This window comes from Empidonax traillii, unplaced genomic scaffold (genome assembly GCF_003031625.1).
Source record: "Empidonax traillii isolate 1590-97213 ecotype Southwest subspecies unplaced genomic scaffold, ASM303162v1 scaffold374:size1477467, whole genome shotgun sequence".
NCBI lineage: Eukaryota > Metazoa > Chordata > Aves > Passeriformes > Tyrannidae > Empidonax > Empidonax traillii.
Window position 1 is genome coordinate 1,200,995 of NW_020955567.1, and position 20,697 is coordinate 1,221,691.

A 20,697-nucleotide genomic window follows, 5' to 3' on the forward strand; every position below is an offset into this window, starting at 1 on the left:
CCTTAAGTCGAGTTACACAAGCATAAAAGGAATGCAAAGCAGAAGAGAAGACAGGCTCAGAAATGAGCACAGAACAAACTGTCATAGAAAAAGATATGTACTCTGTAGTTCTTACACAGCTTAATCCGGGACAAAGGGAAGCAAAGTCCAGGGCATTCACCACTTGGAAGTATCTCTAGTGCACATACCTGCCGTTTTAATTTTCCATTGAAGAAATTATTCGGTTACTTTGCAGAGACAAATACCTTTTAGATACATTGGAATGCTGTCATTAACGGGGATGGGGAAAACAATTTCCCTTAGAGATTTGAAGAGAACAGGGATGGAATGAAAATAAAGCTGAGAGCAGGCTCTTGTCTCAGCTTTATCGTCAATTCCTTTTTTCTCTTCCCTTTTCCTTTGTTTCAGTTCTCTATTGTAAAACAGGGATATATTAGCATACGTATCTCCATGAGTTGCTATAAAGATCAATCCCTAGTGTCTGTGAAATGCAAAACCTTTTTTATTACTGCAAGTGTAGGAGGCAGTGATTTCTTTTGTGATTTGGAGAAGTGTAGTACTGTAAGAAATTACAAAAATAGCTTTTTAATGGAGGTTTTAAACGTACTTAAAAAAGTTTAAGTGAAACTTGAAAATCTTTCTATCCATTAAAAAAAGTACTTCAAGTTCCTACTTCAAGTAATGTAGAAGAACAATAAAAAGAGACCAAGAAGAGAATAATCTTACAGAGTGCCTTCTATTAAATGAAGTTTTATAATTGATTTTAATTCAAATCCATTTATTTTTTTTAATATCTCATTTTTTAAGAAGCAATTGTGTATTTTAAGTCTAATACAGTCAGCAGAATTGCATTGAAGTAAGACTTGGGTTTTGACAAGAGCTTTTGGAAGCCGATCTATCTGAAATTTTTCTGTAGAAAATGTGTTTGAACATTCTGAATTTTCAATGTTTATTAAGCACAATCACAAATATCGAAAAAATTACCTTCTGCCTATCTAGCTATCATTAGTCTAAGTTTGACAGTTCCTAAGTGTAGAAGAAATAAATTGCAGGATTTTGGTGAGAAGCGAAAGGTAGGAAGGAGTATTTGCTCAGGGAAGTGTCTGCTCCTGGGGAAGACCTAGCATGGGAAAGAGCTCTTTCCCACAAAGGGGGTTGTGTATGTTCTCTCTGTATAGAAGTAACTCCCTTGCTTCAGGGAGACAAAAGATTCTCACAGACATGTCTAGGGGCCTTTGCTGGGAGTCAGTCAGGCCATAAAACACAGGGGAGAATATAGCTTTCAAAAAGTTATGCACATGTGAAAGATGGTATTATAAAAGCACCAAAACGGGTGCTTTGCTTTTTTCACCCACTGCAGGAGTATTCAGTGACATATTGCAGTGTACAGTTCGTAAAGCAAAGCTTTCCTTAAAACCATAGCTGAAGCCTGGTGCCTGGGGTTAACCTGAGTGCATATCAATGCCCACACTAAGATTTCTCCAGTTTATGTTCAGCTTTACTGTTGTCTTCCATACATGCAAGGTAGAGTTAGTGATTTCACTTACAATTCAGGGATCCTCAATCAAATCAATTCAGGGTTCATAGTACGGCAGTTTAAGAGAAGACTTCTCACACCATATTATGACAAATTCATATATTATGCAGCACTGCATAGAAAAATTAATTCTGCACTGTATTTATATAAACACTTGCTTAGTTGCTCTCCCGATATATTCTGGGTTACATTACCATGTTATACTAACATGGAATACAATTTTTAAGATACTGTGGCTGTTGAGAGAATAATCTTCCATTTTTAGGCATAGTTCAACACAAAATTAATCGTATTCTGGTAACTTGAGTGTTTACATCATTACTTTCTGGCCATATTCTAAATAAATTTTCTCTACAAAACAGCATCAAAGCTTTTTAGGTGAACACCTACCACTCAAAGTAATGCAATTTAAGACTAGCAATAATCTCTTCCTTAGTTTACCAGTTTCAACCACACACTTCCTTGTAGAGAAGAATGGATTGCATACAACATAGTATGTACGTGCTAGGTATAGTACATAGAGCATAGTACATACAGCACAGTACAAGAGCGCTATGTTCTTTCATAATAGAACATCCTTCTTTCCTTTTTTTGCCTTCACATAGTGTCTAATAGTTCATCCCACAGATCCTGAAGGAATTCAGAATTAAATACATGCATCGCTGTGTACCACTGCCATCTGCTGCTAATCTCTCCCTGTGGATACAGAAGGTTATTTCACCCTGAAGTTGTGTCAGGGGAGGTTTAGGTTGGATATTAGAAAAAGGTTCTTCCCCCAGAGGGGTGGTTGGGCACTGGAACAGGCTCCCCAGAGGAGTGGTCACAGCACCAAGCCTGACAGAGTTCAAGAAGCATTTGGACAATACTCTCAGGCACGTGGTGAGACTCATGGGAATGGTCTTATGCAGGGATAAGGGTTGGACCCAATGATCCTTGTGGGTCCTTTACAACATGGCATAGTCTGTCATTTTGTGAATTTCAGTTTCAGCATGAAAATTCTTTTCTTCCACCAGTCATTGAAAAAGGTTTGTGCTTGCAATCTCACACAGAACCAGACTGTTCCAAAGAGGAAGTGTCCATCTTAGAGACTCCAACAGTTTACACATTTGCCATCTGTACTCAAAGATCTTCAGTAAGAACATGTTATTTCTAGAGTCCCACTTCTGCAGCACTTCTGACACCCACTCATTCACACCATTTTTAAGGAGTACATCATGTCAGAATGCAGAATTGCTGCATAGTTACTTTAATTTATACGGTACACTGACTTCAGTTTCTAAATACATGCAACCACAATATATGAAAATCTGCTTCATAAATATTGTCAAGAAGCAAATACAGTTTACATTAAAAAGAGCAAAGCAGTTTGTGATAATGAGGAAGATAAAATTGAGGACCCTGTGTCTCATTTATAGCTGTATGGCTAATTGAAGCTACAATACAAATCAGTTGGACAAGACTTGATTTGCAGGAAAACATATCCTCTACTTTACAACTTGTCTTTTGAAAAAGATGCAGCTACATCTTTCATCTACAATATTTGGAGAACAGAATAGCTCTCATTAATATTTCGTATGATCTTTCATACATTTTTAGATAGGGATCTAGACAGGACAGAAATATGTATAAAAGCACAAAAATATGTGTATGAGTTCATAAGCTTTGAAATTAAGAAAAAAAAAATAGTGGGGAAAACTTCCCACCTATTTGAAAGAACTCCCAGAACTACTTTTGCTTGTCATTGAAAGATGTCAGTGGCTGCTTTGGAGAAACACTAGGATACATTTTGGGGCTCAACTTTGGGACTTCCATTTCTTGCTCTTGAGTTCTGAGGTAGAGCTCGCTGTGGCCTTCTTCAAAAGAAAATCCTGAGGCCTTTGCTGCTTGATATACTAAGCGCATGTTTTAAAGCCCAGAAAATGGTTATCAACCAGGATAGCTGCTGTGATAATGAGCTGAAGGAACTCACTGGCTGGGAAACAGGGATGAAGTAACACCTCTGGCAGTGCCTGGTCAGAATTGAAATGACAAGGTAACAGGGGAATACAAAAAAAGATCAAGCTTGAAAAGGCAGATAATTATAATCTAGAGCGTAAGAACAGATGGCAACACCATCAATCAATGAATAAATAATAGTGCAATCTGACTTGATGGGACAATTGGATGAACTCAGATGACACCAGGCACATTCCACCTTATATAACTAAGTGGCAGTCATGAAGCAGAGCAGCATGTGAGCACATTCATACCCTACAAAATTGAAAATACAAAATTAGCAGGTCTTATATGACTGTATCTATTTGAACTGCTACTGTGATCATAAATTTATATGTGGGTTATCATCTGGAGATAAAACCACTAGTTACAGGATATCTCTATAACTGGACTGGCCCTTAGGAAGAGGAATGAAAAACAAAACAAGGAACACAGATGAACAAAAAGGGCAACTAGCACTGTTCATTCTCCTCTAAATGGAGAGAAACATGTTGCCATTAATGATGTTATTAGTCACACACCTCTGTAAACCTGGCAAGTGAATTTAGTAATGTGTCATCCACTTTGCTCCTTCCAGTTCCTGTTTTATCGTTTAATTTCATTTCCAGTACTGAAGTACAGCAGAGTTGTTAACTGCATGGTACTTCAGATGCTGCTGCAAATTTAATTTCAGTTTTATTTTGTCATTTGATATGTCAGTGGAATAGAAACAATCAAGAAGATTGACACTGATCATAATCTAAATTGTCATGCCCAATCCTTGACAGAGGAATAAGTTAAAAAAGGTGTCAGTCATTTAAGACTCCTGACTCTCCAAACTACCCTGTAATGTGCATCAGAATGGTGGATTCTTCACTGCTTGCAAATAAACCTAAACATTATTCTTTGCTAAACAGAATTTCCTAGATACAAGAATTACTTTTTAAGACTCACATAAATTTAACAGTGAACATTTGTGTCTATTATTTTAGTTTAAAAGGTACATACAAAACCCAAGGTACTTTATTATTTTTAATGACGATGTTACATTTTCTTTCAGCATAAATTTTTTACTGGTGTCCTTTCCTGTACTAAAGAAGACTTCATTTTTTATTCAAATTAGTGTTTTATTTTCTATTTTCAATGCCACAATTCAGTGTGTCTGCTATTTTCAGCAACCTGATAGTATTTGCAACATCAATGTGTGAACATGCCCTAGCCACACATACACATTACAAGAGTAAATAAAATAAAGAGGTAAATCAAGCTAGTTTCTGCACAGTAGTAATGAATCCTTCATTACTCTAGAATGGCAATACAGTTACGTCTCAGAGCAAATGAGGACAAGCATAATACTCTCTCTTAATAGACAAAGAGAAAGTACTTCAAAATCATTGATTACCTTCCTCTCCTGTTCTACAAATAAAGGGTGTTTTTCATGACCACAATGGTAACAGTCAAACAGAAGTATCTCCAAATACTTTTGAAACTTTTGCCAACAGATGCTCTTGCCAAAAGATTACAAGCCATTAAAAAAATGTTTTAATGGCAATAAGAAAAATCTAGAAAAGAAAGAAAAAAAATAAGAAAAATCCTTATTACAAAAATTAATAAAGAGAAACTACACAGAGCATAATCTACAGGTACCATGTATCTACCAGAAGACAACATTAAGCAATGAGTTTATTAAAGTGTAATGCATGGGCTTCATTACTTCTCCCTACATTGTGCAGTATGTTAGACCATTATACTTCAGTTTTATAAAGACCAGACCAGCATTTACAAGGTCAAAATGAAGAAACAAATGAGTATACATTTAGAGCAGCTGAACACTTCTATCCCGAAATACAGCAATTATATTGTGTCCTCTGCCTGCACAGCAGGGAAGGAAAAAAAAAGGTGTATCTCAGCAAGAAGATCAAGTGGGGCCCATATTCAAAGAATTACTTTAGCAGACACATGTTTCTGGGTCCAAAGTTATGATTCAAAAATTCTACCTATGAAAATATCAGAAACTTGTTAAACCAAAGAGATCCATAGACCATGTAAGGTTTCAGGAAAGAGAGGTTATGTATGTATAACTGACATTCTCTGAAACATGTAATCCAGGTCCATACTGAGAATATAGATCTCAGCACAAGCAGTGGCATTTCTGTATTCAGGATAAAACCAACAGCCACGTTCAAGCTCTATTGACCATTCTGCTACATGCAAGAACATACAAAACAAAATATTGCTCCCTTAACTTTTGTTCACCTGCAAAATAATGCCCAGGCCATAAGACAGTGGGGTGTTGAGGGACAAGGACAGAGAAAATTAATGATAATGTGGTAAGATGAACATGAGGAAATGAGCTCCCTGTCTTTCACTGATAAGCCACATGAAGATGGCTCCATACTGTTTCACACATTCACAACTCCTGAGCTGTGATTTTGTCTTTCCTGCAAAGGGCACTTTCACGGCCACCCAACATTGTCAGAATACCTCTTTAATGGCACCAGGAATGTCTGAGGCTGAGGAAGGAGTGCTAAGTGCCTGGCTCTGTACATATCACAAATGGGGATATTTCAGAACAGAATTACTGAATGAGGTCAACAAAGCTCACAGATAAAGAAGATGTGCTTGAAATAGCCTAACCTGAATTTTCTAATAGGACTTTGAGAAATTCCTCATCAAAGGCTTCTATGGAAACTCAACATTCAAAGCTTTAGGGAAGGTCTTTATGTTGATAAATAACTGGTTAAAAGACAGGGAACAGAAGGTAAGTAGGTTATCCAGACAGCTCTAGCAATGGAGGGAGGTCATTAGCAGTGTTCCACAGGGATTTGTACAAGGGATGCAGTTATTCATCATATTCCTAAGCAACCTGGTAAAATGGGTGAGCAGTGAGGTGAGAAGGCTTTATAACGATATTAACTTACTCATATTGAAAAGGATGAAGGCTTTCTGACTGTGAAGAATTAGGAAAGATGCTTATGGAAAAAAGCCCCTAGGCAATAAAATGGCAGATGAAATTCTTTGTAATTGAATGCATAGTGATGCACAGAGGGCAAAACAATTCTAGGATCAAGAGTTATTATATACACAAAACTGCATGCATTTTGAGAGAGCGTTAAGAGGACCCTGCCAAATATCATTGGCTTGCTCTAACTCTTCTGGTTGGCTTCTGTTCATAGTCTCAGTTTGAGGTGGCATATTGGTTAGGACGGATTTTTGGTCTGACTGGGTTCAACTGTTATGTGCTTACAGATGTAACCTGAGTTCTAACATGGTCTATATGACAGAAATACCTTCTGGTTTAGGACTCTACAGAATTACTGTGTGCTTGCATGGCAATAACCATCACCTGTCAGCTACTGATGTTAACAGCATCATGGACCCTATGGACAGGTTTCAGCTCTCTTGAGTGTTCTTTATGAACCAGGCACAGGCTGCTCTAGTGGCTACACTGTTACCATCCATGTAAGACATCTTAGTCACATAAAATGGGAAGATAAAGAAACCTTCTTCACCAGAGGATGAAGATAAAAAGCTTTCAACATGACAAAACCTATTTCTTTCACAACTACCAAAGCCAGAACACAAAATGGTGTGAGATTTGTCCTCTGGAATTATAAGACTGAAAACCCTTCCATTCGGCCAGATAAGTACCATTTCTGGGAGCTTTTACAGCTAATGCTGAAAATCACGGAGAACAGAAAATCCTTCTCGCAGAAGAACAGATAAGCTTTATCAAGAGGAGCAGCATTCCACCACAAGCTATGTTTCAGGATGTGTAGGCATGAACACCTAATGAAGTGACTTCACAGAAGCCTGGGCAATTTGTGTACCTGGGTGTCATTATCCAGTTCCACTAACGAGGAAAGGCATGTATGGATTCACCACTCAGTAATGACCTTTTGAAGTCCCAGTTATATGTCCTGACAAAAAGTCCAAGATAGAAGGTCTCTACCTTCATATCCATCCATCTAAGTGGATACAATGTGTCTATATCAAGGAACAAGTGGTGATCTATGACTCTGCTATTCAGACTATGTTGGAAGTACTACTTCCTAACTTTCTAATAATTCCTCTACTATGACCATCAAAGACAGAAATAGTCCTGGGATTCTTCATGGTCCCAAGCAAGGGAAGAATTGAACTTCAGTCAAATGAAAGTGTCAAAAAGAACAGTCAGGAATTGTGACAATGATTCAGCTTACGTTCATTGTGTGCAGTACTCTGCTAAAGCAGAGGGCTGAGAAAATTCTTGGTTTCTCCTTGTCAAAAAGAATATGCTGGTACAGATGTGGCAAATACCAGTTTGATGAATAAAATACTAAACCATCCCTTGAGTTTATCACTGTTTCTTATGATAGGAGCAGGCAGAGACTCTGCTGCTCAGTCACTTCTCAGATGTTCTCAGTTCTCTCTAGCAACTAATAAGGGAAAAGAGAATCTCAATTAAATTACCTTACAGAAGGAAGGTAAATGGGAATAAGATCTCTTGTCAAGAGTATCAAGATCAGTGCCTGACACTGGTTGAAGATGACTGCTTCAGCTTCTCATAATCCTAGCAAGCAAGGTCTAAGAAAGATGTAACAAACTTCTAAACTTCTACTGTTTAGACTCTTCTAAACTTCTACTGTTTAGACTCTTACACATGTATGTAGGGTTTGTAGGCGGGGATATGTCTTTAAAGTAGATGGCAATGGCAGTTAGCAAGCAAATCTCTCAACATGTTAAGAGTATCATTCATAGTGCAGGGCCGATATGTAAATCTTTGGAGAACCCAAAAAGCCCTCACCCATAGTAGAGAACAACAGTTTTGATAGTCTAAAAGCCAACAGTGACTGGAAAGAATCACTTCCAATCACTTTCCTGATTTACCAGGTGTGATGGTTTGGATTTGGTTCCTTGTTAAATGTCCAAAGTTCAGTAGTAGCCTCCCCCCTCTTTTCCCTTCCTTATTCCTCTAGGGTAAAGGAAAAATACTATGTAAATTGAAGAATTCAAAAATCAAGTTAGTTATATAAAAAAAATATATATATATTTTATGTATATTATAGTTAAGATGTTATGTACACAGCAAAAGGGAATTTAAACACCTCCCAGAGGGATAGGGAAAGGGGAAAAAGGGACAAAAGGAAACAAAAAGGGACACTGAATAGATATGCACAATCAAACCCGAGAACTAGTAAAATAACTAGTAAAACAAATCTCACCACGTTCCTTAGAAAGCAGGATTGGCAGACACTGCCAGCACTCTCCAAGCCTCCACGTGGCAGGTCAGTGGATGCTGCAGGCCTCAGCCTTAGATAAGCGAGACTAACGCAGGGACCCACTGTTCCCGAACTTCGCCGGAAGAGGAGCGAAGGCCTCTTCTCTCTTCTTATTTATATCACAATTTACGTAAAAATCGTATGGAATACTGGGAACACTGCCCCTTCCTTAGGTACAACCTGATTACTAAGGAAGGCCTGGATTAAAACTACCGCACCAGGTCACTCATCACTGTACTAGGATAATATTATTGTTCACTGATTGCTCATTTTTAAAATGGAATCCCATCTGATCTGCTTTGTTTCTGCTTATTTCCAATGTTTCCATATAAACAGGGAATAAGATCTTAATTCCAGTATGGCTCAAACACAACGAATTGAAGGTTACATCTTCAGTTTTATCTTCTGCTTTGGAGTTTATGCATGAGTGTCTCCTTTAAATAAAATTCTTAAACACTAGAAAATATGAACACTGCTGTGAATGGGAAGATGTGCATAAGTCCCTTTATCGGTTTGTTGTTTTCCTTCCTGTTTCAAAACAGAATGGGGAAACTTCACAAAATATAATAATACCACAGAAGACTCATATTACTTCGACATCAATTCCATGCTGGGCTTTACATGCAGAAAGTCAAGAAAATTCAAATATAAACAACACAACAATTTCTGTTCCTATAGCACAAGATAGATTGGTTAAGTTAGACCGTGTGGGAGATTTGCACCAATGTACATGCTTGTGCATCAACGTACATGTCCAATCTCTTCTCTTACTAATGCCTCTCTATGTGACATTGTAGCTTTCTTTGATGTTCCTAGGCTTAGCTGCCCTTAAACACTGCAATTTCCATTGACTGGTTCATATACTCTGCCTAGAGACTGGTACTGCAGAAGCAATATCACGATTGCCTTTTGCTCTAAAGATCTAAACACCAGTCACTACATCTCTTAACTCTCCCCATGCAATCAAAGCATGTCCTAAAACACACTAACCCTCTAATCCCGTGTTCTCTGCTCTTCCAGAAATCTAATAGAACCAGCCTAATTTAAACAGTCTCCTCTATCCAAACTACCTCTATAGTCTCTCCCAGTCTCTCTCCCATTCTTCATTGATAACTCCATCCACCCCTGGAATCTGCTGTGGCACAATCTACTTGGGCCTGAGCTGCTGAAAAAAACAGGGACGGCTTTGAGTACGGAAAAAAGGATCAGGATTCTCATAGCTCTTGAATCAACCATTTCCATGCTTTATACAGTGTGCACATAACAGGGCTTTTTTTCATGGAAATGAGAAAAGAGGGACTAAAAAAAATCCACATTACCTAATGTAGTGCAACTTGTATGTAATCTATAACTGGAGCTCTAAGTCACATATGTATGATGAACATGACCTCTCTCAATTCTGCTTAGCTTATGCATCATCTCTTCTTCAATAGTGGAATAAAGCTGTGGAAACCCATAAAAAAAAAGGATCAAGCTAAAAGTATTCAGAATTACCCATGAATTTTATTACTGATTCACAAGAAATCCACATTAATTGTCAACACTGGTCAATGCACCAATTCTGCGATGTCCTTACTGTAAAGCATGTACAAATTATTTGCTCTGCACTTGCTTTTCAAGGCCACCATTTCATAGAGCACAATTTGTCTTGGACAAACCACTGACATTTATTGAACAGTATGTTGAAAAAATCCTTGATGCCTTTCTTTTCCTCCTGTCTGTTGTATAGTATGTTCCAAATATGTGGAGGACAGAAGACACTGTTAAAATGCAATTGCTGAAATTCTTACGTACACATTAGTGTGGGTTCAAAAAAACATAATCTAAAAAAACCTCAAAATTAAAATACTATTTTATGACTCTGTGTTTAAGAAATGCTTTTCCTGAACAATTAAAACACGCATATGCTTTATTTTGCTCCCAATTAGCTGCCATTTTCTAGTTGTCTTTCACTAAGCTGATCTTTGGCTTGTACATATTTCAGAAGAAAGCCTTTGTAACAAGGATAATCCAAGTAAAAACTCAGTTTTTTCGAAATTCTAAATTAAATACAAATTTAATCAGATAGGTTCACATCAAACAGACTACCTTCAAATGCTGGCATGTAACTGGCTTGCTTTCTCTCTCTCATCTCCGTTGCTCTTTGTCACGCCCTTCAGTTTAATTTTGCTTCTCTTTTTAATCCTTCTCATCAGACTTGTTTGTCTTTAGTTGTTACTCACCGTTTTGCCACATAGCAAGTTATTATGTTATTTCATAGCAAAGGAGGACCTAACCGTGCTGTCCTAACAGCAGTCATGGCAAAATTACCATTCACAAAACAAAAAAATTTTAATTGAAACTCTTCTGTACTGCTGGCTAATTAAATACTCTGACACTATGCCTTTGCTAATTTTTTACTTTTCTGAGTTGAAATACTTGAGTACTTCAAGAAATTGAGTTTCTCCTCTCTTATCTTTCCCTTGAAAGGAACAAACTTACTCCTTTCCTTTAAAATGTAATTATGTTTCTTACCATCCACGCTGTGACGAAATCTCCCATCCAAGTCCCAACTGCAGCCATCTTCATAAAATTTTCATTTCTGATCCCCATGAAGTCTGTTATAATGTATGCGCTGTGGAAACAAGAACACAGACTATAAGATACACACATTTGCTTAATGCAGTTACAAAGAACTTACATTAGTGACAAAATTTATGATCAGCTATGAAAGATTTCCCATTTCTTTTATAACAACTTTTTCTGCTAGATCTGAGTCTTGACATAGAACTGAACCCGTATGGGTCAATTCCAATTAGAAATGCAATGTGAATCTGATTTTGAAGCTCAAGTCTCTTTTGAAGGTGCTAAAATAACAGTTGGCAAAGACTTTAGGATTATGTAAGGCTTCTGGAAGTAGAAACTGTTTTACACTGTTTAACTCTTCCTTTGAACAAATGGAATTGCAACATTCTTGGAATCAGTGACTTTGCAAAAACTTTATGAATAAAAATTAAAACTTTTAAGGTTTCTTCAAAAGATAATTGAGTCACTTGACTTTTCACTCCAACAGTTATACACCATGTTTTTTTTAACACAGTGCAAGCAAGCTTTGCAAAATTTCCATGAGATGTCACTGTTTGTAGATTTATACACTGAATTTTCACAGATATATTTTACTTAAATCCAAAAGAAGCATTGCTTCAATAATGCAAAAGATAGGATTTAAAACCTCATGTGATAATTTGACCTCCAACTTCAAATTCATTAAGATGGTATAAGGACAATTAAGAAGAGAAAGTTACTAGTGTCAGATTAAAACCTTTCTGAAAAAAAATATAGCTTTTAATATACTCATAACCTTTACTAAAAGACTTTTATAGTGTTCAAGAGGAGGTGACTCTCCTCAAGAGCTAACACATTGTATAATGATGGCAATTGTGTCTTAACTTTACAAGTGGTATGTTTGTTTTCAAGATGCTTGTAAATATTGCTTTTGTAATGTTATGCCCATTTAGGAGTGTGCAAAAGTGACATAGTTACACGTAAAAACTGGAACACTGTGCTGTCCACTATTCAGATTCTACCATTATTAAATAGCAAATGTTGAAATGCCCAGGTGCTAACAGATCACATCCGTGCAAATAGATCAGTGCAAACTGATCCCACTTTTTAGGCCAGTTCTGTTAAAATCTGAATATCTGATCAGGACAGAAGGTCTTTCTAGCACAAATTCATGCACAGTACAGTATAATTTCTTAGACACACTTTAACATGTTCTAGGGAGAGGGCAACAGAGGAAACCAAGGAAGACTGAGAACAGCAAGTACATCCCTCACAGATACATTTTCCCAGATGCTTTATAACTGGAAAACATTTGGAATTCCTTTTTCCTGCATCTTAGGTATGCTGTTCTTGTAGCATCTGTGAAGGCACAAAATTATCAAGTCTGCATTCCTTAAGAAGGTGTCTTATTCACAAAGAAGGCAAGAGAATAAATGTCATTTGTAAGGACTGAACCTCAAATGCAAACCGTATCTTAATCTTTTCCATCTATGGGAAGCGCATACCCCAGGGTTCTCACCTTTTCTCACATGCATTACACATTCTCTTATTTGTTATATAACGATTGTAGTTGTACAGTAAGTAAACACTTGCACAGCGCTCCCAGAAAATGGGCCACTTGGGTGACTTCTATAGCCCAGTCACATACAGCGGGTCTGCTACAGCCACCCCTGGCAGGCTGCTGGACACAAGACAGGTTATCCAAAAAGGCTGAAGGTCACTGAGCACTGAATATGGGTATTATCTAGTAGAAGAGATATCAAACCAGACATAAGACTGGTTTTTTTAAATGGCAATTGAAATTCTCAGTGTAATCACTTGTTTTTACAAATGTTAAAAGTATCAGTAGGCTTACAATAAGAGGAGCTGGATACAATACCTAAATACACAGAAAGGCCTTGAAAGCCTCTCATCATCCTAACAGTTCTTTTTGTAATTTGAAATATGAAAGCACCCAAGAAGCCACTATAAATTGTGCATCACAGTCTATAAGTAATGCCTAAATTAAATATGCAAATTGACAGACTTTCAGTTAGAGTCAGAGTAGCAAATTATTATAAAGAAACTCTTAGGAACATAATCTGTGCATGTTTTAAGTGCAGTTAGTGATTAAAATACAGCTACAACTTTTTACTAACAGAGAGAATATTTTTAGCATTGTCATCTTATTAGAAATAGCAATTAAATACACTATTATTTTATTAACTGTTAGAATTACCCCCTGCATCTTTTATGCTCTCTGCAGTATTATCTTCATTTCAACTCAAAGAGAAACTGATTACTTTAAAATAGAGATTTGAGGTTGTTAACATTTTTTTAAATTAATTAAAAATAAAAATTAAAAAATAAAAAGAAACCAAGACATTCAGCTTTCATTTTCAGGTTCTAGTTTAAATACAAATGAGAACAGTTGACATTTTCAAAAAAGCTATTCTTTTCTTGTGATCTTATCAGAATGTATATTATAACAGTACCAAAAGTAAAATTAATTATATTGTGGAAAAATCTCCACTTTTTTTTTATCTTTAGCTAGTGATTACAGGCTTTTCTTTAATTGTTTAGCCTGCTTCTCGGCTAGGACCCATGTCTGCACCGTGCAGAAGGACTAGTAGCTGTCGGGTTCCAGTTAACTATCATGGTCAGCCCAGGTTTCCTGTAACTTGTCAAAAGGCTTCTGTTTGATTTTCCATATGAGTTTTTGCAGCACGGCACAATCTCATTGCATGAACACCACATTATAAGGAAATACTGAGCGAAAAATATAAGGAAACACTGAGTGAAAAAAACACAGCAGTTAAAGCTCAGACTAAAAAAGCTCTTCAGAAACAGAGGATAAGTATAAATAACTGAAGGCTGAGGAGCCAATATTTGTGAATATTATAGATTAAGGACAAGTTTGTAATTGGGATTTGAAAGCCCTTGACAGTACAACTGTATTGATCTTTGTCATTAAGACTGGAAGCTGGAGCTCTAGGGCAACTGCCCTTAGCAGGACAAAGCCTAAGGAAGGTTGACCAAAATTTTGACAGAATAGACAAAAAGAAGAACCAAAACACACTTTGCAAACACAGTACTAAAACAAAACAAAACAAAAATATAAAAGTCACGGGGTACTGTCTACATCCATGTTGATGCAAAAGGTATGTCAATAATCATGAGTCAGTAAAAAGACATAGGAGCCTGACATATTTGATTCCTTTTCCAGAGTTAAGTTTTCACAGAATGGACAGAGAGGAAAACAACAGCATTAGCTCAGAGAAATTGTTGAAAGGGAGATATAGGAGTATTTTTTCAAAGGTTGACACTTTACCAGCTGCTAAAATGATGAACAGTCTGAAAGCAAATGGAAGGGTTTTAATCTTACATTGGATAAAGATGCACAAGTCACTGTGGTGCTATTGACACTGTTGCAGGCACTGGAATAAAAGTCATGACTGAGACTCAGTGCTGCTGATGTTTTCATCACATTTTCAGATGATGTTTTCTTGACCATCACAGGATCTAAAAATGGGCTATAGCTTGAACTTATACACTTAAATTTAAATTTAAACCAAGAAATCAAACTCTGAATGGAGCTTAGTCATACTAGTAAATGCAGATGATTCATCCTTATACTACTGTCTATATTCTGGGTCAACAATTTATGCCATACATTACAGCTTGATGGCTAATACTTTGAAACAACATGTTCACACATCAAAAAGCACAGTTAAACCTATAATTACCAGTGCTGTGACATAACCTGGTCTCCAGATAATAACTAGAAGAAATCTTCATCTCTTGTGAGGTCTGTGACACAACTGACAAACCCAAGCATACCTGAACTGAACCCTGGGTCTCCATGGACAGCAGTGAGAGCATAGGTATTTTGGGGAGGTTTTAGTTGCCTTTAAAGCCATTTTAGCAATCTTGATGCATCTTAACTAAACTTCAGCTGGCTCTTTATACACTCTAGAGCACTGAAGGCCCTAGGCTGGCACAGAACACATAGGGCATGTTCTGTACAGAGCCAACAATACTTGCACCCGCAGTTAATCCTCTTCAAAAAGGAGGGGAGGCCTGAATATCTTTTATGTTGAGTAACAAAAAGTCTTGACATGTTCTGCAGTCTGATACATGCTTTTCTGAGGTGTTTTTATCATCTGCCATTCCCCCTAAACAGCTGATTATCTACATGGAACTCATCTTCCCTAGTGCACCTGACAAAGTGAAATGCTTTGACATTGGCAAACAAGTGACAGCATGGGAGCTCAACACAGGCTGCAAAGAAGTATGTGTTTAGACATGACACCAAAAGCTTCCATTATTCTTAATTTAGCAGAGGTAGAGAGTATCAGAATAGCTGAAAACATACATAAAAGACTGCAGATACAGTTCCTGATCTGTATTTGTCACTCTGAAATGACAGAATGGCAAATGAGACACTTGGTAGCACTTTGCTCAGCTGAAAAGCTATTCCTCTACCACTAGGAATTGAAGTCAGAGCCACAGGGAACTGGAAGGTGCACACAGACAGCAAGACCTGCCATCTTATAAACTGGCAAATCATAATGAGGATGGCATAATGCATAGCTACCAACAAACAGTAAAAAAAGCACCTATACCATCACCCATGCATTTTCTGTAGATACAAATGAAACTTCTATGACACCAGAACACAGAGAATTAAGAGGCACTGAACCAGGGATTTTGCTTGACAAGACATCAGAGGTAACAGCCACAAGAGGCTCAGTAGGCTGGTGTCCAAGACACAAAAAATTAGGATGCAAAACCAGCTTGGCCGTAGCAAGGCAGATCCACGGCACAGTGCAGCACACTTGAGACTGATGGACTGATGCTATAACTGAGCATCACTGGTTGGTAACTTATTTATACATTTTTTTTAAATCAGGCAACAGAACTGTGATTCTGAAAACCTCTGCTCATCAGCCTACAGGCCTGAAGGCTGTCTAACTTACTCTGGGGACTTGGCTTTTAAAGTTCCCAAGCCATTCAAAGTTCTGCTGCTCAGATATACAGGAGCTTTTCACTCTCCACAAGAATAGGCCATTTGGCTTCTAGCTTTCAAAGCCTACCTATAAGACAAGGCCCCTTGAAAAATGCAGCCACTGCAATTCTGTCTGTTAATATAGAATCGGTGTATGCACATAATGGTAGGGAACATGTGAGATCCAGTCCCTATTCCGAGGAACACTGGATCAACGTCTTTCAAAGTTAGAGAATTGTGCCTCACTGTCACTCTCAGTAAGAAAAGAAAAGGTGGTGACAACTTCTGTTAGGAAGGTAGGAGTTTTTGTATATGGCACTCTCCAACAGGATGAGAAATGTGTTTTTCAGCCTCTGTTAGGTGAGATATGAATGAAGCTGTTTATTCCATGCCTTGTAAAAGTATCATCTTTCACATATAAGAGAAACATTCCTTTTCCTTCACTTTTGGAGAAGTCGAATGAATGCCACTGCTCAGAATTGTTGTTTGGATTAAATCATAAGTACAGTCCTAATTAAGCTGTTTAAGCAAATTGAGACAGGATGTAAAACATATTTCTGTCCCTAATATGGCACTTTTTTTATTGCAAATTGTAGTAGTTTCCTGTATTGGGTTTTGTGAATCCTATGCCAACAAACCCTCAAGCACTTGGTGCCCAATAGAGTCTGGACTTCTCAATAGGGATCAGGTGGTATTTACACAGATTAACTTTTGCCTAACGATGCTAGTCTTCCTAGGCTTTCTCCACAATCAGTGGGGTTTACAGCAATTCAAAGAAGGATGTTCATTTAGATGATTTTCTTTCATGGCTTAGTGATGCCATACATGAAAACGGCCAACAGCTTACTAGCAAAGGAGTTGCAAAAAGTAACTTAATGACAGGCCTACTCCCAGAGGCTGTGAGAGTCTGCATCTTTATTGGGAAAACCTCAGGGATCTGCAAATTCAAAAATGTGAAGGACTCCACTATATGAGGAATGCACCCTTCCTTTGTAAAGGTAAATTTTGGTAAGTGCTGGCACATACTTTCAGCAAGTTTAAATGATGGGATTTGCTGCACCTACATTTTGTGTGTGTGTGTCAAACCCTAAATGACATAAATAAAATTGGAGACAACCAGTGGATAAGTTGGGAATTGAACCCAGATTTCTTCCCTCAGATAAGTACCTTTCTCCATTGCTATGTGAGTGCTGTGATGAAAATGATCTACTACCCCTACAGATTCCACTACAAGGCATTTATGATGGACACAATAATCTGGGGAAAAATATAAAAGGTGCCTGACAAAAGAATAAAACAAATTGGTTTTTCAAATGTGTTATGTCCATGAGACATCTTTTATAAATTTTCCAGGATTTTTTTGCTATTCATGTGTAATGTGTATCATAAAAAAATGTATATCCTGTTTAGTCAGTAAAAAAGAAAAGCAAAGGCTGAGGAGTGCATTTAGCATCTTTTTGCAGCAAATAAACGCTAAAATACTCAGGCAAGGATAGGCTGCAGAAACACTTCTAATGCTACTGTGCCAACAGATGAATGATCACCTAAATACCCATAACACAGCCTTACCTCCCTCCACACACACTCACACAGACATAAGCACTGCAGCTGTTTATGTGTAGTTATTTATGCTTCCACTTCAACTCTATGACCACTGCACGGGTTGTTTTTACTGAAACAATGAAACACAGACTTGTCTCTTACATGCCAGTTTGATTCTACAGGATAGGATTAAGGTATTTTCTTACTGCTAAGTGAATTGCTTACTGAACATTATTTTAGTGGACAATAAAACAAGTTAAGAGAATTGTGACAAATTAAGGGAGTCATGTCACACTGTTAATCATGCCTTCTAATAGGCCCGTAAAATCCTGTGACTAATCCACAACACTGTAGTATGTGCTGGTACATTAAATGCCTTATTTGATTCACTCCATTTGCCTATATACTATGATATCAAAATAGTTTTACAGTAAAAAGTTCTGAAATGCTAGATAAAACAGTTGCCCAGGGACACAAATAAGACAAGTGGCCTTGGGCAGGCCAGTTCTGAGGGTTTAAAGAGGATCGTGACTCCTCATACTGTAACACATTCTGCAGACATACAAGTTTGTAGTCTCGGCCCTTCCCACATGAATCTTGAGAAGGATAACAAGTGCCAATTTTCAACAAGATGCTAAACACAAGCTAAATTATACTAGTGTACATTGAAGAAAAATGTATGCTTGGAGTTTCTGAAATTTAGAAAAATATTGTAAATGGAGGGTTTTTTCTAGGGAAGTTACATTCAAGATTTTGTAAATTGTTTTAGATATGCTTATCTTACAATGCAGATAATTTGTTTCTTGTGTGATATTTCAGAAATAGCTACTGAAATTTTAAAATAACAGATTTGAAAATAGCATTAACTTGAAAACAATAGTAACAGAAACTAAAGAATATAACATGCAATGCATTTAGGAATGTGAAGTTTGATTAGTAATTTAGAAAGAGAAATGCATTGAAACATTTTCTTCTAAACAAATACCTGCCCTGTTTTTAAACTTGGTGAGATACTGGTAAGAATGGTTTTGAGTAATGCTGCACTGGCTGAACTCTTCAGAATGGGACATGGCTTACACACATCCATGACCGTTATTGACATTTCAGTAGAGCTAAGAAGGGATAAAGACAGATTCGTAGCAATATTCTCAAAACTGTCAGTTCAAAGACAAAAAGTATTCATTAAAAAAAAAAAAAGAAAAAGATAACCATTCATATCATCAAAAGAATATAAACAAAATTAAATGATGTATCTGGAACTCTATCACTTTAACTAAGTGCTTTGATAACTTTAAAACTTCAGTGAGTTTCAGCAAAAACTTTGTACTTTCTATCCATTTCAGTTTCATAGGGAGGGCAGAAGAGTTTAAATGCATTACTACAATGTTGAATAAACTAGTAACTGCAGTATTATTGCTATTCAGAAAGGAGAAGTTAGGACAATTTGCAGTTGTTAAAACATGAGTGGAATCTGCTTGTAAGCAGCAGCCCAACCAGGAAAGCAAAAGCAGAAAAACATTTTAGTAAATTTTAGTAAAAAACTTGTAAGTATTAGTAGATAATGCAACTTTGCATATTGACAATTCTTTAACTTCTTAAACTTCCCTGAAACATTGATAAATAGATTAAATTTTTTAAAACTAAAATAACAAAATGCCAGAAAACTACAAACAGCATGTCATAAGTTAATGAATTGCAACTGAGGGAACAAAGAAATGCCAGTACAGAATCTCTGCTGACAGATTCTCAGTGATCATAACTGAAAAGAATTTGAATTGGTTCTGAAAAAAATTTTAGGCCCAAAATGTAAAATAAAATAGGGAAAATGTCTTGATTTTATTCTTTTAAATAATTTATTAAAATAAAGCAGGTTTTTTAATTTAGTGACATTGTTCTAAGGCTTTATAAAGACTCATTAGTTTGATTTCAAGGGTCTGCTGTAGTGGTTGGGTGAAGCAAAGACTATGTGTCTCCTTTCAACACTATTTTCAGGAACCACTAATATCCTGCAGCTGAACAACTAGTGGTCAAAGGATTTTCCTTTCAATGTGGACCAGAGGACTTCTAATGTTTTACTAAGCCTGGAAGTCATTGAAAAAGCCTTTGTATTTGTGACTGGAACAAGGTGAGATGCTTCACCACAGCACCTGCTGGACTAGTATATGAGTCTCTTAGACAGAATCTGAATATGGTAAGTAATAGGAAATACGGATGCATGCAATCTGCATACGGATGTCCACTTTTAAAGAAGTGGCATTTGACATATGACTCACCTTACAATTTGCATTAAAGTATGTAAATGTGGTGGGAAAGTATAATTACTGCTAAATATGCTAAAATTATTTGGTTGGTTTGGTTGGTTGGTTTGGGTTTTTTTACTACAGCAGTACAGTGATGTTTTAATTTTGACATTTGTGTTTCCAGAGTTTTGCTGCCAAGATATATCAGGGTATTGGAAGATAAGAACACAAACTTTATAGGTTAGAGGGTGATTTAACTGACACACAGGCTTTAAATGACAATTTCAAATTTATTCACATCACCTTTTACATAAGGTATGAAGATATTCGATTTGGCTTGTGTGCTTGTACTGCCAGTGCTGAGGAACCTCTGACTCTTTCTTCAAGGTTATCATGAGTAAAAAATGGTCAGGCATATTTTGCTATTACTATAAAATTGTAGGTCATGAGGAGCCTGCAATCGTTTAAAGAAATGTACTGATTTTAATAGACTGGGGGGGAAATTATAAATCTGAAAATATTTACAAAACACAAAAAACTTGCCATCTCTCAAATTGAAAATAATCTTGTGGTTTGATTTTAAAATTCAGTTCCTTAGATTTAACTTGATTT

At 36.9% G+C, this 20,697-nt stretch overlaps 1 protein-coding gene across 2 annotated transcripts in view; it reads right to left on the reverse strand.

Annotated features, from left to right (window-relative positions):
- Positions 1–20,697, reverse strand: part of TMEM117 (transmembrane protein 117) — a 193,280-nt gene that overhangs the window by 95,108 nt on the left and 77,475 nt on the right. For both annotated transcript variants that reach the window (XM_027892905.1, XM_027892906.1), the window contains one exon: positions 11,287–11,386. In XM_027892905.1, the coding sequence (XP_027748706.1) occupies positions 11,287–11,386 (100 nt within the window). The remainder of the gene's footprint in view (positions 1–11,286; positions 11,387–20,697) is intronic.